The sequence below is a fragment of the Podarcis filfolensis genome, assembly GCF_964270895.1.
Source record: "Podarcis filfolensis genome assembly, chromosome: 12".
Taxonomy (NCBI): domain Eukaryota; kingdom Metazoa; phylum Chordata; class Lepidosauria; order Squamata; family Lacertidae; genus Podarcis; species Podarcis filfolensis.
Genome location: NC_139614.1, coordinates 15,481,200 through 15,505,671, shown reverse-complemented (window position 1 = coordinate 15,505,671; position 24,472 = coordinate 15,481,200). Strand labels below are relative to the sequence as shown.

The 24,472-nt window shown below is 42.5% G+C and overlaps 1 protein-coding gene across 6 annotated transcripts in view; it reads right to left on the bottom strand.

The window, feature by feature from the left end:
- Nucleotides 1–24,472, bottom strand: part of GADL1 (glutamate decarboxylase like 1) — a gene marked incomplete at its 5' end in the record, with an annotated part of 94,068 nt that overhangs the window by 22,434 nt on the left and 47,162 nt on the right. For all 6 annotated transcript variants that reach the window (XM_083578077.1, XM_083578079.1, XM_083578078.1 and 3 more), the window contains 3 exons: nucleotides 10,639–10,728; nucleotides 12,162–12,213; nucleotides 18,426–18,625. In XM_083578077.1, coding sequence (XP_083434203.1) covers nucleotides 10,639–10,728; nucleotides 12,162–12,213; nucleotides 18,426–18,625 — 342 coding nt within the window. The remainder of the gene's footprint in view (nucleotides 1–10,638; nucleotides 10,729–12,161; nucleotides 12,214–18,425; nucleotides 18,626–24,472) is intronic.

The following is a 24,472-nucleotide window of genomic DNA, read 5'->3' as shown; positions in this document are numbered from 1 at the left end:
AACTATAAAACTTTTCTGCCCAGGTTTTGCTGCTTCCATATCCTTGGTTCCAGGTTCTGACAAGAGAAAGATAGAGAACCGTGTAAAAGGAGATAAGCCAACCAAGAGTTGCTCTCTTAACTGCCTTTGGAACCACTCATAGCTTCCAAGATACAGTTTGGCCTTGCTGCTATAGATTAATTCCTCTGTTACAAGAATAACAATCTAATTTTACCCCGCAGTTATGGGTCACTTTATTATGGTCAGCTGATAACGATAGGGAGAGAAATGGCTTCCTTTATGCCGCAAAATAAACAGCATGATAATTGCTGTAACAATAGAACGTAACGATTTAACAGATCACCATCCCTCCAAACCTTCCCTTTCTAGCTTAATCGCCAAAAGGATTGTGGGGGAAAAAGATTAATCTTTCTGGAAGTGGAAAGAAAAAGTTTAAATGCTTGGCAAAGGAGGTAGTCGATACGTTTTCATTTTCTGCTGGGTGACTGAGGGAAAGAAGGAGGGGGATATCATTTATGTTGCTTTTGATCTCCATCTAGCGAGCGAATTAAGGAACTGCACACATGGCGGAGATAATTTCACAATGGACTGTCATCTCTACAACAGGATTGGGATCATTTTTCAGCACGTCCAGTGGGCTCCCTTGAAAGACTGGATGTTTTAAATGTGAAAGCCAGTATCTTCAAGTATCAGATGTCCAAGATATTTTGGGTAACAGAAGACAAAATCACAGGAACACAATTTAGCAAAAGTAAAAGCAATTATTGACAGAGACGCATATGAGGCAGAAGAAGAATACAATGGACTTTAAACAATACAAGCCAAGCCATTAAATGAACACAAGCCATTATGCAAATAACATTATAGTTCTTCAGATATACAGGACTTGCACCTCTTTTCCAAATACCAATTGGAGACTATTCATGGGTGACAGCTATTAACCCCTTATTCAATCTATTATATATTCTCGCTCTTTCTTCCTTTCAGGAAAATATCACTCCTGTAAATCTTGCTAAGATTTTGTGGCATGTTCCTGGACATTTCAGTGCAACCAAAGGGCTTGCTACTCCAAACACTGTGGTCCAAAAATGACCAAACTTTCATTCATAGAAGACGAGGTGAATTTTTAATTTTTTTTTTTAAAAGCTGAGTATGAGTGTTTTATAACATTCTTTTTCATGCAAAAACAAAAAACCCTTCTGCAAAATTTTGCAGTTGAGGGGGTGGCTGGTCAGGTGTGATGGAGAGATCAATAGGCAAACTATGTGTCTGTATGGGGAAAGAGAAAGCAACTAGCTTTCTAGGGCAGGAGTCAGCAAACTTTCAAGCAGGGGGTCGGTCCACCATCCCTCAGATCTTGTGGGGGGCAGGACTATATTTGGGGGGGGTGAACAAATTCCTATGCCCCACAAATAACCCAGAGGTGCATCTTAAATAAAAGCACACATTCTACTCCTGTAAAAACACCAGGCAGGCCCCACAAATAACCCAGAGATGCATTTTAAATAAAAGGACACATTTGACTCATGTAAAAATGCACTGATTCCCGGACCGTCCGCAGACCAGATTTAGAAGGTGATTGGGCTGGATCCAGCCCCCGGGCCTTAGTTTGCCTACCCATGCTTTAGGGCTTAACTCCCCCCCCCCAAGTCAGGCAGTAAAAAGGCTATGCTGGCTAATGTTATTTCCACCATTTGAAAAATGATGGATTTGTAAAGAAATGCCTAGTTAGAAATGGGTAAGCTGCATCCCAGTACATCCTATAAAGTAGAGGTAAAGGGACCCCTGAACATTAGGTCCAGGCGCGGATGACTCTGGGGTTGTGGCGCTCATCTCACTTTATTGGCCAAGGGAGCCGGCGTACAGCTTCTGGGTATTTTTTTCTTTGTAGCCCACTAATGTTTTCTCACACATTTGGCGAAATTAGGCCCTAACTGATGTCTTCTGATCCTCTTTTAACAACTTCTGTCATCCTGCTGGCCCCCATCTTGTAAATACTATACTTTCCAACAAATAATACTTTTACTCAGATATAGTCAGATCAAATTTACTAATGTCCTGGGCAATCTTTCCTGAAAAAGGAGAAGTTTATGATACACTTACTGAATTTATACCTGCTAACAACCAATGTTTGCAGGTGCTTTTCTCAGCTTCAATAAACAGACCTTTCCTAGTTTACCAAAGCCATCCGTAAAAAAACCTATTCTTACACAGGGCTTTGTGTCCAATCACTTGACTCCCAAGCACCCTTACTAGGAAGCAAATCCAACTGAACACAGTCTCTCTCTCTCTCTCTCTCTCTCTCTCTCTCTCTCTCTCTCTCTCTCTCTCTCTCTCTCTTTAAAAAAGATATGAATTAAAGACTCAGAATGCTCCAAAAAATATAAGCCAGTACATAAAGTCTCATATAAGAAAGAAGAACATATTTTTTGCCTGATGGAAGGCGGAAGACAATACTAACAAGCTGTGAGTTATTCCCTGGTAGTAGCTTAGCTCCCCGGAAAAACAGATCATCCTATAAATGCATCAGAGGGGAAATATGCTGATGTTTAAAAATATATATTAAAAAACTGGAGCAGACTTTTCTTTTAGATTAAGATTTGCATGATTGCACCAGGAAGAGATTAACTACATGCACACTAATTAGAAGTTTAAATACATTTCTGTTGCACTGGTGCCCCCTGATGGCCTATTCTTTCACTACTGGTTAAGACTGGTTTGATAAATGAAGTGTTTTTGTGTGTGTGTGTTTGTCTTTTTTTGTTAAAAGATGGGGTGATTTGAATAAAAATAAAAATAATTTTTTTTGGCATATTTCCTGTAACAGTTCGCCCTCATTTAATGCTGATGGAATTAAGATGATAATTATGTGATGAGGAAAGTAGAAGGAAGAAGGGGGGTGGACTGAGACAGGCTTTCGTCTTTCAAAGACATGCTGGGATATATACAGTGGTACCTTAGTTCTCAAACTTAATCCGTTCCGGAATTCTGTTCCAGAACCAAAGCGTTCCAAAACCAAGGCGCGCTTTCCCATAGAAAGTAATACAAAATGGATTAATCCGTTCTGGATTACTCCATTCTAACAACCCCTAAAACAACAATTTAACATGCATTTTACTATATAACGAGACCATTGATCCATAAAATGTAAGCAATTAACAATGTACTGCAGTCACACAATCAATCAATCAATCAATCAGTAGCTGAACTGGGTTCCACAGTCACAAAAACAAAACAGAAAAAGAGCTACAAAAACGCAAAATAAATAGCAAAAACAGGCAGACCTCAGCGTAATACTCAAAATGGAGCATGTTCAGCTTCTACAAAAAGTTCACAAACCATAACACTTGCTTCCGGGTTTGCAGTGTTTGGGTTCCAAGTTGTTTGAGTACCGAGACGTTTGAGAACCCAGGTACTACTGTATTGCTTTTTTGCCAGCAATGGGTACTATGTGCCTTGCAATTTCTTTTTTAATTTTTGTAAAACCTGAGTTGCAGCTGCTTTAGGCTCTGGTAAAGTGGAACAATTCTGAAACACATGGACTGGATTACAGTGATTGCTATCTGTTGGTGCGAAAGCCACTTGCCTCTGGTTTTATTTTCCCTGGCATTTTGGTAAAAGAACAGCAGTGGTTCCATGCTTCATGTATATGGCTAACTGGCAATGAAGGGTTGTTGTAGCCAATGCTAGTCCTACTCACTGCAGACCCATTGAAATGGATAGACCTAAATTAAATTCAGAGGGTCAATTGTGAGTAGGACTAGCATTGGATACAAGGTGACCTGCAAGAGCCAGCGCCATTTTGGCTTAGAATAAACGTTATGATTAAGGAATGAAGAATTCCCTCCTTGATATTGCTACAGCAGAGAATGAGAAGTTTCTTGCAAAAGGTTGAAGCAAAATCCTTCACATGAAAGGTTTAAGGAGGGTGAAAATACTGTCCTCATATTTTTGTGGAACAGTTTGTTGCAAAGAATGAACTCTGTTAACAAATCACTGCAGTTGAGAGATGGTCATGTTATCGATGGTTGCAGAATTGTGGATTGCTCTTAATGCTTTCATCACTGAAATAAGAAATCCGTCCCTTGAAAAGGAACCATTTTCTCTAACAGAATATATAGTCAATCCCAATGAAGACTCAAGTGAGAAACGTTTAAGGAAAAGGAAAACGTTCTGATGATGCTGAGGCGAACGAAACAGATTTAGAAGGTAAACAAAAGTTTGTGATGATTTTGTTGTAGAACGGGGGGGGGGGGGGGAGAGACAGAGATCCTACAAAATCAGCTTTGGATTTGTTCCAGGTGCTTTTGGTAAAGAACATTGACAAGGCAAAGAAAGACGACAGCATCCAAAAATTACTGAATGTGTACTCAGAGGACATTAGAAGGATCTGGCAACTTCTGTTTAAGTGTATCTGAAGAAGTGTGCATGCACACGAAAGCTCATACCAAGAACTAACTTAGTTGGTCTTTAAGGTGCTACTGGAAGGAAAATTTTTTTTTTTGGTTTTGACTATGGCAGACCAACACGGCTACCTATCTGTAGTCAGAGGACATTGATCCTGTTGTTTTTAAAGATGAATTGCGACACTTCCTGCATTTTGTCAACAGTACAGTGGTACCTCGGGTTACATACGCTTCAGGTTATATACGCTTCAGGTTACAGACTCCGCTAACCCAGAAATAGTACCTCGGGTTAAGAACTTTGCTTCAGGATGAGAACAGAAACCGTGCTCTGGCGGCGCGGCAGCAGCAGGAGGCCTCATTAGCTAAAGTGGTGCTTCAGGTTAAGAACAGTTTCAGGTTAAGAACGGACCTCTAGAACGAATTACCGTATTTTTCGTTCTATAAGACACACTTTTCCCCCTCCAAAAATTAAGGGGAAATGTGTGTGCATCTCATGGAGCGAATGCAGGCTCCATGGCTTCAGCGATAGCAACGCAAAGCCTCCGAAACACAGTGGGAAGTCTCCCGCCACGCTCCGGAGGCTTTGCGTTGCTTTTGCTGAAGCCTGGAGAGCGAGAGGGGTCGGTGCACACCAATCCCTCTTGCTCTCCTGGCTTTGCTTCGCTGGAGAGGCACTGCACAGCTTTCCCTCTCTGCGCAGCGCCCCTTCAGCGAAGCCGGAGGAGAAATGGTAGGGGCTCAGTTTCTCCTGCCGCTTTGCTGAAGGGGCGCTGCACAGAGAGGGAGAGATTTTTTCCCCTTGTTCTCCCCCTCTAAAACAAGGTGCGCCCCATGGTCGGGTGCGTCCTATAGAGCGAAAAATATGGTAAGTACTTAACCCGAGGTACCACTATATAGACTTTATATCTTCCCATGGCACTTTACAAGCTCGTTATTGGTGATTTGAGTGCCAAATTTCCAAATGTAGAGACAATTTATATCTTTTTTTAACATTATCCACATCAAATGCAACTGGTGAAAGGCTAAAAAAATTACTTACTTTCTACTGTATCTCAAGAGCATTTAACAAGTTCAACAAATTTAGCAATCAAAAGTTTTGTACTGCATGATTTAAATTACGACAAGCTAATCACCGATTTTGTGCAAATGTCAACGATAACATGTAAACATTTTAGGGATACATAGGAATATTTGACCTAAATCTTTAATTTTCATTCATTTTGTTCATTTATATAAATTTTCAGATGAAGTGTTTTCTTTTTACCTCTCTATAGGAGTGGGTCATTAATTAGAAACCCCCCAAAAGCTATTTAATATATTATACTAGTGAAAAAAAGACAACCCATGTTATTAACTAATTCTTAGCTCTGTCAAAAGGTTTGGACATAGTCATGTCTATTTAGATGAGCACAGGGTCCTTAGGACTGTAAATCTGCCACTGCAGTTGGTGGTGTAAAAATATTTTCCTTAGGCTTAACGAAGAAATATCAATGATAACTAAAGAGTGCTCATTTCTATGTCATAACACAAAGTGCTTATGGTTAGGAAATGGCTGGAATTCATTATAGTGGTACCTTGGTTCTCAAACGACTTGATTCTCAAACGCTTTGGTTCTCCAAATCTGAAAACCCAGAAGTAAGTGTTCCAGTTTTCTAATGTTTTTCAGAAGCCGAACATTCGATGTGGCTGTCGGCTATTGTTTCTGGTGCACCTGCACCAATCAGAAGCTGTGCCTTAGTTTTTGAACGCTTTGGTTTTGGAATGGACTTCTGGAACGGATTAAGTTTGAGAACCAAGGTACCACTGTATAAAGAATTAAGGTCAGAATGCAAGATGCTCTGTTTTCATGAAGTAGCAATAATGAACTGGCTTTTAACAATGAACGCTTAATTTTACATGTTAATGGTAATGCTGCTATGACAGACTAAGCAAATAATAGCAGCCCCCCCCCCCCGCAAACACACAACTTTTCCCTTCCCTTCTAACTTGGTCTTCTCCAGCCTGGTTCCCCCCAGATGTTCCAGACTACAACTTGTGTCTTTGCTGACAATTGGCCATGGTGGCTGGAGCTGATGGGGAAACTGTCTAGGGAGCCATTTTTGACGAGTGACGGCCACCTTTCCTATGCCTGATGTCAAATACATACACCAGGTACAAGAAAGTTCAAGCTGCAACTGCTGTAAAGGAAGAAACAGGAGTGTACATTCATAGGCAAAATACGGTGCTTTTAAACTTTGTGCCTTCTCCTGTCAACCGGCAGGAAATGGTGAATTTTGCCCACAGAGCATTGGGGGAGGGGGCGCTTCCTGCAAAGGAATAATCAGGAATATACTTTGAGTGTGCTCCTGGGTCTTCCTTACTAGCCACAACTTGATTTCAATGATAATTATATTATATATCCCAGCCCCTGGTTGTGTCTGTAGTCAGCATACAAGGGACTCCTTGTGTTGGTGGATGATGGAAGCCAAATTTACCGTCCTCACAAAAGTGTCCCAGCGTAAATCACTTTATTTTCTAGAACGTCAGTGAATGTTTTGCTTTTCTTTCTGATGGGGCAAAGCAGAGAAGTCTCCTTAGGGACATTATTGGGGAGGAGACAAAAACTGCCCCATACTCACTGATAATCAAGCTGGTCTGTCAGCAGAATCCCAACCTGTTCCTTGGTAAAAGTACGACAGAACACTTGAAAACATCTTTTATCATATACAGATAAAGCAATATAGGAATGAACTGTCACGGCATGTGTGGTCTTTTTGAGGCACCTAGATCTGTACAGTGGTACCTCCAGTTAAGAACTTAATTCATTCTGGAGGTCCGTTTGTAACCTGAAACTGTTCTTAACATGAGGCGCACTTTTGTTAATGGCGCCTCCCGCTGCTGCCGCGCCGCCAGCGCGCGACTTCCGCTCGCATCCCAGGGCAAAGTTCGCAATCGGGAGCATCTGCTTCCGGGTTAGCGGAGCTCGTAACCTGAAGCATTCGTAAGGAGGGCAGTATGTAACACAAAGTTCCACTGTACCTTGGTACCTTGGGTTACATACGCTTCAGGTTACAGACTCTGCTAACCCAGAAATAGTGCTTCAGGTTAAGAACTTTGCTTCAGGATGAGAACAGAAATTGTGCTCCAGTGGTGCGGCAGCAGCGGGAGACCCCATTAGCTAAAGTGGTGCTTCAGGTTAAGAACAGTTTCAGGTTAAGTACGGACCTCCGGAAAGAATTAAGTACTTAACCCGAGGTACTACTGTACTGAAATAACTCATCACACAGTATATTTCACAAAACACTGGTCTTCAGGCCAAAGACAGGAACGGGTCACACACTCTAATTGCAATTTATAAGGGGCTGAGTCACTTCTACAATCCATCTCTATTGTGCAGGATTTGTCTTCGTAAAGTGTATGAAAGCACGTCTTTCAAATTGATAGCATTTCACAGATGGAAGAAAGTAACGTTTGAATTTCAGCCCCAGACCCACAAACGCATGACACGGAGCAAAACACCATCTTTATAGCTCTCTATAGGTCACAAACGTCCCTTCCTGTTGTGTTTAATTGCATAATTCTTGTAAGTGAGAAGAAGCAGAAATTCCACCAGGGGGCATGTACAGTACTAGCAAAAGCAGCTCAAGGTTTATCTCACTATCTACAAAGCTACAGAAGTTTCAATTCAACAGTAGTTTTCATCATAAGGTTAGCAAAAATTACTGTCCTATCTATAAACTGCTAGCTGTTTGTAACATTGGGTTTCCATTTGCCAGGTTATATTTTTGCACAGACAGAAATGCTTTCCTTGTTTCTTACACCTGTATAATCACGCTTATTCAATGAGCCCTGTTTAGCAAAGGGATTCACGATCACAGCCATCTAATTGCTCACAGCTAATTACAAGTGACATAAGCTCTTAAGGGCAAATACTGATTACATCTAGGCTTTATCATAGTCACCATATTTATTTCATAAGGTAAACCAACATATATAATAGACGCGCTGAGCCCAAGTGTATGAATCAGTGCTTTAAGCACTTAACATCTTTTAAGGGAACCGAACCATCTACTGGGATTAGACATTCATAAAATTATTGGTTCCTGAGACAGCCAGTTTAAGTTAAATGTGAAGCTGCAAATTGTACAGATTTGCTCTGTATGATATCAAGAGGGAGACAGGGAATAGGCTCATCCATCTTGGCCTCAGGGTAGCCAAAAAACAGGCAGTCAAATCCAGTTGGTTCTCCCCACTTTGACAAAGAAGCTAGGACTTTAATTGAGGAGTGCAGATAAAATCCACAAGCAGCAACAGAGATCACTTCTTTCCATGTGAAATGAACAATGATAAGCAATGCATGCCATCATTTTAAGAAAACTTTATAACAGGTAGTAGATTAAGTCTGAAGTCCTAATCCCATTTACCTAGGTGCATGTCGCAGTGAATTCAATAGGATTTGCTTCTGAGTAGACATGGCTAGGATCGGAGTATTAGTGTATAAAGGTTGTCTTTAAACAACATTTCAGAAACAGTAACAGTAGAGAAGCACCTATACACATCAATATGTAAATAATGTATATTGCAAAGCTATTTGTGTATCAATTTACACATAATGCGTTCATGATAAAAAGTAACCTTAATTGTACAGACCTACATTCAAAAGCTTTCCATGCTGCAACAGCAGTTGAACAGGCAGCCTGAAGGAAATTCATTTGCTAATCCATTCTCAATGGATTCCTTTTACATCTCTAGTCCTTCAAGATGTTGTTGCGATATCCACTCGCACCTGTCCTAGCCAGCATGACCAACGGTCAGGGATAATGAGAGATTAATCCAGCCACAGCAGAATCTAATATCCAGTAATATAGGGTCAGAATTAACCACACATGTGCTGTGCTGTTGAATTTCAGCTACATTGTTCTCCTTCCATTTTGGGTTTATATTCCAAGTGCTTATACAGCAAATATTAAAGATGGCAGGAGGAGGGGGTGGCTGGAACAAGGCACAGTAAGCAGTACAAACTATTCCGTATCCTGCTTATTGCAGATTTTTTTCTTCAATTAACTTGATGTTCAACACCTTTTATCAAAAGAACCAGTTGTTAAATGTCCCTCCCCGCCCCCTTTCCTCAAGCTCAGGCATTTTCCATCATTTATAAAGGTTACCAAAAAACCCCTTTGCTATGAATTCTACCCCATTCTGATTTCTAATTCCATTTACAGGCTGTACCACCTAACCATGCTTACTAATAAGTCCTATTGAATTTAATGGCGCTTACTCACAGGTAAGTGGGGTTGGGATTTCAAACTTAAGCTTTCCCCGCCACCCCCTCGTATTATCCATTGACAATGCAGAGCAAGTTCCAAGGACGTTAAATGTCTGAAACAGGTAATGAATGCTCTGTCTAGACAATGGATGCAGGCACAGTTGTTCATCTTCGCTCAGGTCTGCCATCTGTTAGCAGCTTTGATAGCAAGCGGAAGGCTTGTATAATGTCTGCATCTATTATATTAAGGGGGAAACTTAATTAGCCTTGTCTAAACTGAGATCGCTGCAAACTTTAGAATCCTGCAGATACCTATCTAGGTTCAAAATAACATTCTGAAGGTGAACCGGGCTTGTGAGCACGTGGCAAAAGCAGGTTTCACTTTTATTCCAATGCGTATCAGGAACATAAATCCTCAACCAGTGTACAGAACTGTAATTGCCAACTTCTTCCCTCCTGATAGGGCTCCTATGCCTTTAAGAGCTAGAGGACAAGCAGGAATCCAACAGATAAAGTTATCAACACACTGCATACTGGGAAAATCACCACCTGCTGAGTGGTTAAGAGTGATAGACTCATAATCTGGTGAACCGGGTTCGCTTCCCCGCTCCTCCACATCACATGCAGCTGCTGGGTGACCTTGGGCCAGTCACACTTCTCTGAAGTCTCTCAGCCTCACTCACCTCACAGAGTGCTTGTTGTGGGAGAGGAAGGGAAAGGAGAATGTTAGCCGCTTTGAGACTCCTTCGGGTAGTGATAAAGCGGGATATCAAATCCAAACTCTTCTTCTTATTATTCTTTCAGCCGGAACTCGCTGGAACTCAGTTCCGGCACCTCTCAGGTGGGCGCCATTGCCATTATAAGAGAACAAGGGAGGTGTTCGTGGAGAGTTCCGGAACCTCTTTCTCTAGAAAACTAGTGCTGCACGCAACTGTTTAAAGCACAATATCCAAGTCAGAAATCCCATGAACAAAACATGGTACTCACATGATTGAGCTTCTCCCAGAACTCTTGCCCCTTTTCCATGTTTCTCAGACTAGGTGGAATGTACCAGAAGCAAATATTTGCATACTCCGGCTAAAGGAGAGAAGCAATTTAAAGTTTTCAAGTTGCATACGAAGAAAGTTGGCAAATCTACTCATTTTGTACATATACGAGAGTCAATATAGGAAGAGGGCAAATTCCACCTCACCCATGATCTTAATAATGAGCCTGGCCTGCCAATCTCATTAAATGTCATTAACTACCAACCTCATTTAATATTTCTTTATAGCAACACAAAGGTTGACCTTTTACTTATTCCAGGTCTTTCATTCACCTGTAATTGCAGCGTGGGATTCCATTCTTTCAAGTAACGTGTGTGTATACATGCATGTACTAAAAAAACCCAAACCCACCCACCCACACAAAAATTAAAGAATGAAATTCCCCTCTCTGGCTGGATCTAGACACATCAAAGAAGTGTTTCAGTTTAAAGCGTTGTAAATTTAAACGGGGAAAACAAGTAGAGAAAAACGGGACTTTGCATCGCCATCTGCTGGCACAACGTTATATCGCACACACAATGCATATAAACAGCTTTTTCTTCACCAGTCTAGCTGAGTCCTCTATCAACATTTTCGCTGGAAATATTTTGTAAAGGAACAATGGCAGCTGCAGCACATTTCCTCCCGCACATAGTCAGTTCTTTCTGAACACTTCCGATTAATAAAAGTTGGCGGGGGCAGGGAGGGGGAGAGAGAGAGACCATAATGGGCGAGGGAGGGCAGTATCTACAGCGCATTGTCATTTCCCCCCAGTGTGAACACTACCTCAATTACAGTTCTAATCTTCCTCCCAAGTGGGTAGAAACTACCAGCTGTGCTAAATTCTTTCATGAAAGGGCACTGGTTCTTTTCATAATATCATTTTCTGCCTTCCTTCAAAGAATGTATTAAATACGGTTTAATCATCAAGGAGAATACAGTTGTCAGCAGGAAGAGATCAGCAAGCATGCCACCTGCTGCTACGAAATGAGATGAAGTTAAGCTTTTCCTCTAGCATGAACTGGGCCCAGGTATGCTATGCATAGACTTGCTCTTGCTGAATACTGAATTTAGTTTTCAGGGAGAAGAAGGGAGAGCCCTATCGCCTGACTATTTTGCTAGCCACAGATAATCCACTGGGTCATTTAGACTCAGACTTCCTGCCATACTAAGTAAAGCTTGTTCCTTATGGAACAAGCAACCTGGGCCTATTCATTCAAGAAGAATTCACACTGTCAGTTTATGCTGTTAAAGTTTTATTTATTTTTTTAGTTCTCGGACAGCAGCTCAGTTAGCTGTAGAATTTACATTCTAAAGGTCTGCTCTCTTGGAAGCAATCAGGATGATAATATGAAATATGAATTCAATAAATAACAAAAACAACCATTATAATAATAATAAATACTGCCTGCATCAACTACCTTTGCACCACCAGTTTCAAAATGATTGGACATACACAATATTTGTATAGCACTTGGCACAAACCTCCAACAGCAGCTGGAATCCTTCTCTCTTCTTGATTTCATCCACTAGGTATCTGCAATTAAACATAAAGATATACATGAATGCACTAACTTTTGAGTTTTAAGATCCTGTCAGCTGCCTACATTTCTGAATATGAGATGCATTGTTAAACACGCGGTTGGCATAAATTACTAAGCCTGATCCTTAGCTACAAAATTTACCTTGCCTTGCTCAATGTATACACTCATATCTAAAGAATATACATTTGCTTTGGGCTGAAAGGCACGGAACTAATTCTCCAATTCTACTCACCATACCAACACAAAACTGGTCCAAGAATTAGAGAGAATTTATTTGCCTAAAATGACTACTATATGCTTGGTGGGGTTTGCAAATGGAATATCGGTGGGCCCTTCTTATTGATCCTTCGCGATGGAACTCAAAATGATGCAATGGTGACTGAACGTTTCTGCAGAATAACTTAATATTAACTCCCAAGGTACCCAAAGTCTACAGTCATGAGAAGGTGTATTTTATTTAAGAAGAAAGAAGGGAAAGGGTGAAGGGAGTATTCTATCATATTCTTCTGGCATTCAGTGTTGCAACAAATGACTGCAAAAGCGCTCCAGTGATGGGCAAACACCTGACAATTTCCCTTTTAGTATTAACAGGATGTTTATTTGGTTAACATGTAATAAATAAAAACAACCTATTTATTCACAAGACCTATATTCCATTTTCTGCTGCTTTGTGTGTCACCCCACCCAAAATTGCTCATCCCAAACTGCTAACTTTACCTGCACATACCCCAACTGATCTCAACCTGGGGAGAAGAGCTAAAAGAATATATATGTGTGTGAGTGTGTTTTATAATTAATTTATCATACTTTATTGTTTTGGGTAACCCAAGAAGCCAAGTATGTTAAAAACGGATGGCCCCGTTATGTGGTCTGTTCTTCACATCATGGCAGAAACTGTTTTTTTGTTTTAAATCAAAATACAGCCCCACATTAGCCAAAGAACAAGAGTCACTAACAAAAACCGAAATTCCTATGATGGCTACATTCAGAGCATTTCCAGGGAGATGTATTTCCACCAAAGGTGGGGGAAAGAACAATCTCTTTTAACAAGAATTAATCGTATCAGCCCACTGTTCCTGAATGGTTGTGTTTGTATTCTACCTAAGGCTTAATAGCAGGAATATTGCTTGGTAACAAGTCTAACAGACATTATGTCTAATTGCCTATATAGGGCCTCTGACTCAGCCTCCCCCTCCCCTTTGAAGTAACTCTTAACACCTAAGTAGATTTACTGCCTATAGGACCAAGAATAGCCTGGCTGGGTATTCCATCCCACTCTGACCAGTTCTGTATCTCCCTCCTGCGCTAGGCGATATCGCCTTGATTCCTCTCTCCAAACTTACACTACCCTTCTTTTCACCTTCCCCAATTCCCACACCGCTTAACCACCTTTTGCTGTGCCAGCAGCAACCCACAATGGGGCCTAAGTTTGCCACGGAAGGACGGGTGGCTTACGAAATATAATTTTTAAACAATCATAATTGGCCACGATAAATTTGATGAATAATCGGAGGGGAAGCAAGCAGTGAGGCACAGTCAATATTAAGCCCATGCAAAACTCTATAACCACTGGGGTTTTTTAATGGGGAGGGGACCGGCACCATTTCTGTTCCATTATATTTTTGCAGTATGATTTTTTTATATATATATTTAAAAAATCATTATAGTATTCCTGTTCTCTGACTAGTGTTAAACTAAGGCTGTGCAGAAACATAGTATGAAAAAGGAGCCACTGCAGTTTCCCCTGGGGGACTTCTTCCTGCCATCACAATGAATGGCAGAAATACTTAATATGATTCAGTTGCTGATTCCGTCATTTGTCTTGCCCTTTCCCCATGCTGCAAGCAGGGAGTCTGGTTTGTGTGTGTGTTTTAAACTACTGCATGCACATTATTTGACTAAATGTGCATTTTGAACTACCGTATTTTTTGCTCTATAAGACACACTTCTCCCCTCCTAAAAAATAAGGGGAAATGTGTGTGCGTCTTATGGAGCGAATGCAGGTGGGAGGCTCTGCACAGCGCTCCCTTTAAAGAGCCGTGTGGAGCGTGTGTGCGGCCCTTGGGGGCTTTTCCCCGAGGAGGGAGAAGGGCTGCCCTTCTCCCACCTCGGGGAAAAGCCCCCAAGAGCCGCACACATGCTCCGCGTGCTCTTTAAAGGGAGCGCGGCTCTTGGGGGAGCCTTCATCCCGCTGCCCTGAAGAGGCTTCGCGCGGCTATCCCAGAAGCCAGAACAGCAAAAGGTTATCCCAGAAGCCAGATCCCGCTTGCTGTTCTGGCTTCTGGGATTCAGAGTATTTTTTTTTCTTGTTTTCCTCCTCCCAAAACTAGGTGCGTCTTATGGTCTGGTGCGTCTTATGGAGCGAAAAATATGGCACTTTCAATTTGTGGAGGACAGAAGAAATATTCAGTGGAATAATGTACATGTTGTTGCTTTTGTGATGTTCCACAGTGTGCAACCCTGTGTGGTACGCATGGAGGTCCTGGGTTGCCCAGATGACAAGACCCTCCCTCTCAGCCTCCCTGATGTGGTCCAAAGGAAAGCAGAGCAATATGTTTGTACGTGTAGCGCTTCAAATATTTAAAGAAACAGACAGCCTGCCTTCCCTGCAGGGAGGTGGGTTTATGACATCACACGTCCCAGCCTATCAGCACTGAGCACAACCGTTTTCCGCAGTAAACATACAGAAACCATTTCCCCCAAGCTTGATCAAAGGCTACACAGAACCAGGTGAGCCGACTTCCACAATAGCCTCTCCTTTTACTGTCTGTCCTTTGGTGGCCTGGCTTTCACAGCAAACCCTCAAGCACAAGGAGCAAAGGATGAGGTCTGAGGCAAATAAGTAAAATGAAATACAACCTAGTTTTAAATGGTTCTGCACTTTCAGAACAATCCATGCATACAGCAGCAAAGAGATTTTTATCAAGACTGCCCAGGGAGTCAATGAAAAGAACACTCTACAGAGTGTTTATGTTGGAGCATGGGGAGTTGACAAGATGTTTATTGTTAACAAGACTTGCGCATGTGACTTCTTTCTCTCCAACGCATATCCATGCAACCAAGATTGCCATGGTGAACTGTTGCCACTAGCACCAACACTGTCTAAATGAATGCGCTGTAACAAAAACGATAATTTCAACTCATGCTTATCATTGCATTAGTATCGTTATAACCTTCAATTGCCTGGAATGTTCTTTTTCATTCCTTCTCAAAACACGCTGCACAGAAGGTTGCTATTATTCACATTGTGTAGACCAAAAAAAGATGACAACCAAGGAGTGCGCAGCGGCGATGCTGTGCCACAAGCAGCGAGGCAAACATATCTTTGGAACATATTGCTCTAAGCTCAAATTAACAAGAAGGTTTCTGCAGCACTGCTACAAAGCTCACAAAATGTCTCTTTAGGGATCGGCTGAGCCCTCTGTCGCACTTATCTCAAAAGCTAAGGTCTTGTAAGGAAAATGGCTCAACACAAGTCTCGGATCTTCCGTCTAATAAGAAGCTATGGAGCCCAATACTGCCCAGAAAGCAGGGGGAAATGCTAATAAAAGGTGAAGGTGCACCAATGGTGCAAGACACAAACCACACTGCAGCACGAGTTTAAAAAAGCAACAACAAAAACCTTTGCAGTTCAGTCTGGCAATGAAAAAAATTCTTGACCTCAAAATATAAGGTCAGTAGGCTAGCTCCAGAATGAAGACAAGTCTATATTCAGGGACCTTGAAATATTATCTCTGCAGCATCAGAGTGAAGCTTACTGTAACATATCCGGAAACATGCAGTACAGTTGGTCATGTAGCTAACCAACCTGGCTTATTGCCCGGAGAAACTGATGTTTCAGCTGTAAAGTCTTGATGCCTAATGCTCCAGAGCTAGCTCCCTTGCTGAATATCACTGCTGGTCATTATCAGATGAAGGCAATTTTCTTCTTTGGAAAACAATGCCACTTTTGCTTAGATACACCACTGGCTAAATGCTAACCATCAAAGGGAAGTATTGATCTCAACAGGATCATTAATCTGTATATTCTTAGCAAAGTGAACTTGGGGAGAGTGACCCTGATGAGCAATTCTTTTGCTGGTAGGGGGAATCAACCAACAGACTCTGAATATACACAGGATAATAGGATGTGCCTCAAATGGTTTGTTCAGCAGGCTTCAAGGACATCTATCCAGCAAAACCACAACGGCTTTGTTTTTCAGAGTATTTGCCTCTACAGAACTTCATTTCTGGCTGAGTTCATGGTAACATTCTATGTAGTGGAGTCATTTCTGCAGCTGTAATCCTAGAGGGGGGAAACCAGGGTATTCCCAGATGAAATCAGAAACCACAGGATTGCTTCTGTAATTCTGTGAATGTTCCGGGGACATACATTTTGGGGCCTTGAGGCAAACCACAAATTGATACACACACACCCCAGGACCAGTTTAGTGCCATGGAGGTGATAGTACAAATCCAGACTTCTAAACTCAACTCTGATACTCACCACCCTGTAACCCCCCACACAATGAAGCACTAAAAAAAATCTAGGCATAGTGTTCTGTGCCCTCTGAAACTTTCAAGAGGTTAGATTTTAGGGACTGTTTAGGGAAGCTTTTAATGTTGAATAGACCACTGTATTTTAATACTTTGTTGGAAGCCGCCCAGAGTGGGCGGGGTATAATAATAATAGGAAGAAGAAGAAGAAGATGAAGATGAAGATGAAGATGAAGAAGAAGAAGAAGAAGAAGAAGAAGAAGAAGTAGAATCATGGTTTATAAGACTAATATTATAATAACTGAACTGTAACAATTCGTTTCAGGATCTCTCATTTTCCCGGCTATACTTTCACATTAGGCAGGCTTGCCATATTTCAAAAAGGAAAACACCAAAATTGTTGACCTTTTTCAAGGAAAACGCCGAAAAATCCACAACTGACCCCTGCAAGAAGGCAGAAGAGGTGAGGCAGCACCCACTGCCCACCCCACCATCACAGTTAACCCTTTCCATGTAATAATGCAGCTGCCCTAACTGGTGCCCCTCGTTTCCCCAAAGCCCAATACCCACCCTGGACCCTCTGCCTTCCTGCTTTCCTTGGCGGCCACCTCTGGCCATTGCCGCCCTGCTCTCTCTGCGGCTCCCCTTCAAATACGCTCTCCTTTCCCACCGATGCCTGCAAGGACCCACCCAGCCTCCTGCAACCATAGAGGTGCCTCAGGCTGAGAGGGGAGGGTGGCTAGAGGCCACCCAACCTCCCTGGATCACAGAGCTGATGGAGAGTGAAACCAATACTCTCGCTTCCAGTTTCTGGAATAACACACACATGGACACACACACACTTGCACACGAGCCCACGCTGCATCCCATTCACCTGCAGGAGATGGTGGGAACCATCGGGCAGGAGCGCTCGCACCTTGTTGGCTGGGTGGGCAGGCTCAGAGATGTAAACAGTGGGTCCGGGGTCCAGGGAAAGGCATGCCAGTTGCTGGCACAGAAAGAGGCCGCTGCGCTCAGGACACTGTGCTGCTGCCTCATGCTAAAGTGGTTCCCCAACAGGGCGGCCGCGCACGTCCAAGCGAAGGAGGCAGCGGCCAGCGCCAACAGCAGTGGCGCCATGGGTGGCTGGAGCCCTCACAGTGCACTCCACGAAAAGCCCCTGGAAAAATATTCCCCGCAGATGCCATTTTAGGCGTCCAATTTCCGTACATGTCCAGAATTTTCCGGCAAGCCTATGTTAGGGCACTTAGTAAAAATACATGTTAAGCTTAATAGATGGATCTTATTGCAACAACTCATCATGCCTTAACTTGACATGATTTTTTACACATGGTGTCAAAACCTTCAGAATTGAAAGGCAGTACCTGGCTAACGCCTGGACGCAGGTGGCGCTGTGGGTTAAACCACAGGGCCTAGGACTTGCCGATCAGAAGGTCGGCGGTTCGAATCCCCGCAACGGGGTGAGCGCCCATTGCTCGGTCCCGGCTCCTGCCCACCTAGTAGTTTGAAAGCACGTCAAAGTGCAAGTAGATAAATAGGTACTGCTCCGGCGGGAAGGTAAACGGCGTTTCCGTGCGCTGCTCTGGTTCGCCAGAAGCAGCTTTGTCATGCTGGTCACATGACCCGGAAGCTGTACACCGGCTCCCTTGGCCAATAAAGCGAGATGAGCGCCGCAACCCCAGAGTCGGTCACGACTGGACCTAATGGTCAGGGGTCCCTTTACCTTTACCTGGCTAACGCAAGGGCTCTGTTTACTCTCTCCTCCAGGCCAGTTGTGCCCAGGGCTTTCCAGGTCATCCAGAACTTGAAGGCATCTGCTCTTCTGCTACACTGGATCGATTTGTCACCTGTGTCGTAGCTGACGTCATAGAACTTGTCTTGCTGGAACAGGTAGGACGCGTTGGCAGAGTAGCATCGCTTAAGCAAGTCCTGTTATAAGAGGCAACATGAGATGAAACAGCATGAGTCTTACCTCTACAGTATTCACAACAGGTAATTAAAAATGCTGAAATGCAATAATGCAGCTGACGCTTCCTTTTTTTGTGTGCAGCAGGAACCCTTTAAGTTCTGGCTTTGCTGTGGGAGCTACAGTTTCAAAATAGGAGCCATGGTTACCAAGATACCAGCAAAATGATGAGCTCAGCTATTCCAAACTTCTTTGGAAAAAGGAGGAAGATTGAAGGGAAATGAATTCGGGTAGCTGGTGGCTAACTTATCTCCATCTGTATTAGGAACTGAATTTCATTCCATATATTAGTAGGGCCTTGATTTTATTCACAAAACAGATTTGCTGTAATTTAAATTTAATGCAAAGCAATGGGTGTAATTACTTGGCACATTGAATCCCTACAAACCTTGTGCTTGAACCGCACTATCCAATTCTGCATCTGTCCTATAGCTCGGAATAACTGCTGTAAACTCTGTCCAGAAACTGACTCAACAATAGCCAAGGAGCTCCAGGAATTTGTATTTAAAACACAGACACACAACATCTCCAAGTTACAGGGAACCAGGCAAAGGGCCTTTTCGGTAGTGGCACCCACCCTGTGGAACGCCCCCCCCCATCGAATGTCAAAGAGAAAAACAACTACCAGACTTTTAGAAGACATCTGAAGGCAGCCCTGTTTAGGGAAGCTTTTAATGTTTAATTAATAATAATAATAATAATAATAATAATAATAATAATAATAATAATTTATTTATACCCCGCCCATCTGGCTGGGTTTCCCCAGCCACTCTGGGAGGCTTCCAACAAAACACTAAAATACAATAACCTATTAAACATTAAAAGCTACCTTCAGGTGTCTTCTAAAAGTTTGGTAGTTATTTTTCTCTTTGACATTGGTGGGAGGGCATTCCACAGGGCAGGTGCCACTACCGAGAAGGCCCTCTGCCTGGTTCCCTGTAGCTTGGCTTCTTGCAGTGAGGGAACCGCCAGAAGGCCCTCGGCGCTGGACCTCAGTGTCCAGGCAGAACGATGGAGACTACAATAGACTATTGTATTTTAATATTCTGTTGGAAGCCGCCCAGAGTGGCTGGGGAAACCCAGCCAGATGGGCGGGGTATAAATAATAAATTATTATTATTATTATTATTATTATTATTATTATTATTACTACTACTACTACTACTATCTCAGGCCAGGATCTTTTTATGTTTGTCCCCCCTCCCTCGTAATCCTATCCTCACTTATTTGAGAGCAGGCCCCATTGAACTCAGTAGGCCTTATTTCTGAGTAGACATGTATAGGATTGCACTGTTAAGTAAATTGTTGCTGAATCTTGTTCAAGGCTACATGATGTTTCTTTCACAATTCTCAGTGGTTTATGGGCTTCAGAGACAAATGACAGCCACATGCTCAAAGGTTTTCCACATTAGCACCTGCACCGCTGGGCAGTGAAATGTTTCATTATTACCATGCGCAGCTTCTAAATGTTATCATATAACTCTCTCACTCCGCACCATAAAGATACACTCAAGAAGAGCATCAACTCTTATCCCTCTCTAAAATTCTATAGTGCTTCACATTTAAAACCAGGCAGCAGGGAGACCATTTTATTACATGATGATTCCAGCTTTAAAATGAAATTATTTCACTCAGTGATTCATTGGCTTTTTACTCTCCAAATTAATTCCATAGAAAATGCCATTGCAAAACATCTAGAGCACTGGAATCTTAAACTGCAATGAATGTGCCTTGAAAATGAATTTCAGGAACAACACCTGCAAACAGAATGCAGAAGGAATGGGAAACACAGGACTAAAAGTAAGAAATTGAAATGTAAATGTGAGGTCTCTCAATAAACAGTCAATATAAAGCCTGTGGATAGCAGATACTTGCTATGCAATTTTTATTGGTTTCAGAAGGCCTGTGTGGTGGGGAGGGAAAGGTAAGAGGTGGAAAAAATATTAAGTATCCTGAGGCACTTTCAGGCGAATAGCGACTCCAGAGACTCGCACACAGGGCTTTGCGGCCTTGTGGTACACGATATGAACCACTTTTGAGGGGAACCTGGGTCACTCACTCCAAGTTGTGCAGCTTGGAGAGGCCATGGATGGGGAACATCTGCCTTTAAGGGTGCGCAAGAGGGGAAAGAGTCGGGTTTAAGACCAGCTAGACACTATGTGGGGTGGGCTAGCCCATGGCCAGCAGGCTTAGGAGCTTAAGAAGCTTTTGGGATTTTCCTCCACGTGGTCTAATTCCCCTGATGCAGTTCAGAAAGTTTAATAAGTTCTTAAGTGCTGAAGGGGCTGTCACATGGAAGATGGAGCAAGCTTGTTTTCTCCTGCTCTGGAGGGCAGGACCCAAATCACTGGATTCAAGTCACAAGAAAGTAGATTCCAACTAAACATCAGAAAGAATTACAGTCATACCTGGGGTTGAAGTGGCTTCGGGATAAGTATTTTCGGGTTGCGAGTGACCCAGAAGTAATGGAGCACAGACGGTCAAAATGACGTCACGCGCACGCGCAGAAGCCGCAAATCACGACCCGCGCACATGCAGACGTGGGTTGCGTTCGCTTCTGGATGCGAACGGGGCTCCGGAACGGATCCCGTTCGCATCCACAGGTACCACTGTATCTGACAGTAAGATCTGTTTGACCAGGCTTCCTCAAACTCGGCCCTCCAGATGTTTTGAGACTACCATTCCCATCGTCCCTGACCACTGGTCCTGCTAGCTAGGGATCATGGGAGTTGTAGGCCAAAAACATCTGGAGGGCCAAGTTTGAGGAAGGCTGTGTTTGACAGTAGTACGGACTCCCTTGGGAGGTGGTGGGCTCTCCTTCCTTGAAGGTTTCTAAGCAGAAGCTGGATGACCATCTGTCAGGGATGCTTTAGTTGAGATTTCTGCATTGCAAGGGGTTGGACTAGATGACCATCAGGGTCTCTTGCAACTCTACAATTCTGTGAAAGTGGCTCTAGTTTATCCCACAACCTGTGTCTTTGCCTCTTTATTTCTCACCTCCTAACGCAAAACATCTGAGTAGTGATGAGCACTGGAATAGTAAACCACAATGAATGTGTCTTGAAAATGAATTTCAAGGACAGCAAAATCACCCAATATAGGTATGTAAAGAGCAAGCTGAAGGAATGAGAAACACAGGGCTAAAAATAAGCTGCTCAGATTAAAAGGTGAGATGTCTCAATTGCTATGCAATTTTTATTGGTTTCAGAAGTTTTCTTAGGATTCTGACAGTCTAACCTTTGGTATTTTCTCGCATGGTTGTACAGAAGATTGTTGAAAGAAGAAAAAGAAAGGCCCTCCCATCTCCAGCCTCAAACTATAACATTTTATTAACCTAGGATTTCTAAGACTACGTCTTGAACTTAACAATTAGGTTTAGGGATCCACAGATAACATTCTAATAACTGTTGTGGGCTTGTACAAAAGCCTTTTCAGCAGAGAACCTCAACTGAGATGTCAGCAGAGGAATATTTAATGCTACTATCATTTTTGTGCACAGAAAATGTACCCCCCCCAAAAAAATCAAATCGATGAGACCTCTGGGTATAGGGCGGTATATAAATTCAATAAATAATAATAATTACAGGTAGCTTCTGACAGATGTGAACTATGGGCCAGATTCAAATCTCACATCTTAGCCACCAAACTACACCAGCTCTGAATATCTGATCCCTAGCATAGAATCTGCCTTTTTCACAGCAGCCCAACACTGAGTTTACATCTTCACCGAACTATCCTTGAAAAAATAAATTAAAAAAATGTTTATTGATACTTATTGAAAGATATACAAAAATACATGCCCATTACAAAGTATCTTTTTTATAACACACTAAGATAAAACAGCTACTTCGTCTAAAAGAGAACAAAGCCAGAAGGGAGAAAAAGACAAGGAAAGGAGAAACCGAAAGAAAGAGAAAGTGAGATACTGTAAAAGGAAAATAAAGAAAAAAACAATGTGGAAGGACATGTGAATCCAGAATTGGCCTCCACAGTCACTTACTGACTCATTGTTAAAACCGTGTTTATGGAAGACAATCTTACTTGGCTACGAGTATCACCAAAGAAGAAGATCACTCAGGGAGCTACTGGTAGACACCCCATGTTTCCCAAGATGCTATGTTCTGACCACTGAGTCACAAAATTGTGAAAAATTGTGAAAAATGATACAGAGAAGGGCTTGAAAGAGTAATAGGATGAGGAGAAGCAAAGTCTCTGCATCAATCAGGTACCAATTCTGCACCAAGGAACACCAAATGTTTTGACTACGAAATTCTGCACACATATGGAAGTATGGAAATATTTGGAAATGCATTAGAGGCACACAGGTCAGAATGGAAAGTTGTGGGAGAAGGATACAGATTGATAACTGGGCAAGAGGCGCTGAGCAAAAAAGTCACTGGAATCATGTAGTCAGAAGGTGCTGGGGAGAAACAGAAGAGCTAGAAAAGAGAATTAAAGCCAGTAATGGGGGCGATTTCAATTCTGATTCAGCTCTGTCCAATAAGTTGCTTTTGGAAATATAATTGGCCTGCAAGCCAGTGTTCAGGTTAAAGATATCCTGCCCAATTTCCCAGCAGAGCGTGAAGGCTATAGAACCGCACACCGATTCATAATGATATTGCCGAATATCATCTCACAACGGAGCACACAATCCACTTTAAAATTGAATATAGAAGATGTCCACTGTGAACAGACAGAAAATAAGTTTAGTATTTGATGGCACTTCTCTGCACCTCTTCTTGCCTGTCTGCTGCAGAAAAGGGTTTACAAGGACTCTGACATTATGCCTAATGAAAGTGTCTGTATTTCTGTAACTGAATGTACAGCCTTTAATCTGCATTACAATATAGCACAGATAGCTCTGTCAAGCTTATAATAAAACAGAGGGGGGAATATGTCAAGGCAAAACCTAAAACATATGCATACCAGACACAAGCTATTCAGCATCATGTACAAAACACAAGTCCTGGATTGAAAAGGAGCCAATTTTCTCATCTATGGGTACTGACAGGTTGGAACAGGCTTCTTCTCTGTGTATCTATCTTTTCAATATTCATCTACTAAAACATTTATACCCCGCATTTCCTCAACAAGGAAGCAGAGTGAATTAAAACAATAACTTAAGCATTTCTAAAACCATTCACAATAATAATAATTACCTAAAGCAGCTATAAAGCACTAAAACAGCACACAATAGTAAAAGTACAAACAGCTTTTAAAATTTTTTTAGCCAGACAGCTTCTGACAATTAAAGCTACTTAAGGAAGAGAGGGGGGTGTGGGTAGCGCTGTGGTCTAAACCACAGAGCCTAGGACTTGCCTATCAGAAGGTCGGCGGTTCGAATCCCAGCGATGGGGTGAGCTCCCGTTGCTAGGTCCCTGCTCCTGCCAACCTAGCAGTTCGAAAGCATGTCAAAGTGCAAGTAGATAAATAGGTACCACTCCGGCAGGAAGGTAGACGGTGTTTCCGTGCGTTGCTCTGGTTCGCCAGAAGTGGCTTAGTCATGCTGGCCACATGACCTGGAAGCTGTACGCCGGCTCCCTCAGCCAATAAAACGAGATGAGCGCCGCAACCCGAGTCAGCCACGACTGAACCTAATGGTCAGGGGTCCCTTTACCTTTACTTTAAGGAAGAGAGGAGCCATTTATAGTCCTAAAAGGGAAAGTTTTAACAATCCTTTAGGGAGGCCATTGGGGAGAGAAGACTGGATGTCAATCGGTCTTCTTCTAAATTTAGCATCACTAAGGGAAAAGGTTTAAAAGATGCAAAACACCCATACGCAATGTAACAAAAGAGCCTGCCCACCCCCT